This window comes from Nicotiana tomentosiformis, chromosome 4 (genome assembly GCF_000390325.3).
Source record: "Nicotiana tomentosiformis chromosome 4, ASM39032v3, whole genome shotgun sequence".
Classification (NCBI taxonomy): Eukaryota; Viridiplantae; Streptophyta; class Magnoliopsida; order Solanales; family Solanaceae; genus Nicotiana; species Nicotiana tomentosiformis.
In genome coordinates this window covers 126,529,467-126,531,533 of record NC_090815.1, presented here as the reverse complement: position 1 = coordinate 126,531,533, position 2,067 = coordinate 126,529,467, and the positions used below count along the sequence as shown (strand labels likewise).

Sequence of the window (2,067 nt, the reverse complement as noted above, 5' to 3'; positions counted from 1 at the left end):
AATACCCCATTTGAAGGCCCTAAATAGATTATTAAAGTTTTTTGTTTTTTGAAAATTGGAGTGGGCATATTCTTTGCACTTTGTTTGACGAAAAAAATAAGTGGGCGTTTGGACATAAGATTGTAAAATTTCAAAATATGGGGAAAATTTTTTCAAGTGAAATGGTATTAAAATTTAGAGTTGTGTTTGAACATGAATATAATTTTGGATTGTTCTTGAAGTTTTGTGGGTGATTGGAGTGAAAATTTTGAAAAATAATTTTTGGAGTTTTTTAAATTTTCAAAAATTTTCAAAATGCATTTTCAACTAAAAATTGAAAATTTTATGAACAAACACCGATTTCGGAAAAAAGTTAAAAAAAATTGGGGAAAAAAAAAGAAAAAATTTCTTATGTCGAGGACTCTAAATTTATAATATTTACGTGACTAAGGGGACCAAATTGGCATGTAATCGCAAAGACAACTTAAAAGACATCTCTGTATATCTCTCTGAGAGTATCAGTACACCTGCTGAAACTTTTTAGTTTTCCGTAAATAAGTCACCAAAATTGCAAGAAAACCATCAAAGAAAAACAAAAACATTTTAATATTTTGATTACTATGATATAGAAATACCAAACAAAGTAATTTATGAAATTCAAATACAAAACCAAATGAAACAAAACCAAAGTATCTGAATCCAAAACCCATCTTTATACTAACAAAATTCTACTAGGAAAAACTTAAGTAAATCAGATGTAGCCGCCATTGACACGAATGATCTGTCCATTAAACCATTCAGAAGCGTCGCCGGCCAAAAACCCAACCACCGGCGCAACATCCTCCAACTGTCCAAGTCTTCCCTGTGGGCACTCATCAATTACTTTTTTTTTTACCATTTCCTCCGTTTTCCCGTCGAAAAACATATCCGACGCTATAGGTCCCGGCGCCACACAGTTCGCCGTTATTCCCGTCCCTTTTAGCTCTTTTGCCAGTATTTTAACCATTGCTTCCTCCGCCGCCTTTGACGCCGTGTAGGCTCCGTTCCCAGGCCTAAACGACGCCGCTGCAGACGATGTTAAGCATATAATCCTTCCTCCTCCGCCGCGTTTGATCCTGCTCTCTCCTTCTTTACAGCATATGAAAGCCCCACGCGTGTTAACGCTAAAAATCCTGTCGAAATCCTCGACGGTTGTGTTACTGACCGTTGGGTACTTCGCGTTTGCTACGCCCGCGGAGTTGACTAAGATGTTGACCGGAGATTGAAATGCTGATTCCGCAGCGTCGAAAAGGGACTTTACTTTGTCCGGGTCGGCGATATTGGCTTTGACGGCGACGGCGCGTGGGGAATTGGAGTCGGAATTGATTTGAGATACGACGTCGTTGGCTTGAGTGGAGTTTGATGAATAGTTGATGACGAGTTTAGCACCAAGAGAAGCCAAATGAAGTGCAATCGCTTTGCCTATGCCACGAGAAGAGCCGGTAACAATGGCTACACGATCTAAGAGTTGGGAATTTTTGGCCTTCGGTTGATTGCTGATGGACGGCCACGTTTTCATTTGTTTCCGCCATTTTTGAAGAAATTAAAGCGTTGAAACTGTTAGGGAAGATGAAGAGACACTGAAGAATGTCAATATTTTTGGAATATATATATATATATATATATATATATATATATATATATATATATATATATATATATAGAAGAGTGTCACGTTGAGTATAATTGTAATTCCAAATTAAATTGTAGGTGGTAAATACTTGGATTTTGAAAGATATGGAAAAAGGTTTAAAAAGGTAAGAGTTTTAGAATGGTAAGGACTTGAAAAGGGAACGATGAAAAGGATTTGATGGAGTTAAAACAAGGAAAGATTTTAAATACATTGAAGAGCTTAAAATAAGAAAAAAATCTGCTTAGTAAGGGAAGACGTTAATCCTTTTTTCTATTCAAATAGTCAAGGAAATGCAAATCTTATCCACGTGAGGTTAAACAATCAATAAAATTAAATCTATGGCTATTAAATCACATTAGCAGACTCATTTCTGAAAGTGGTGAAGTACTCCAAATAACAGAGGCAATTGAAAAAGA

At 36.2% G+C, this 2,067-nt stretch overlaps 1 protein-coding gene across 1 annotated transcript; it reads right to left on the bottom strand.

The window, feature by feature from the left end:
* Positions 1–721: 721 nt before the first annotated feature.
* Positions 722–1,631, bottom strand: LOC104107234 (NADPH-dependent aldehyde reductase-like protein, chloroplastic). The gene has a single exon (XM_009615977.4). The coding sequence runs from the start codon at positions 1,535–1,537 to the stop codon at positions 731–733; it is 807 nt and encodes a 268-aa protein (XP_009614272.1). The 5' UTR covers positions 1,538–1,631; the 3' UTR covers positions 722–730.
* Between the last annotated feature and the right edge of the window lie 436 nt (positions 1,632–2,067).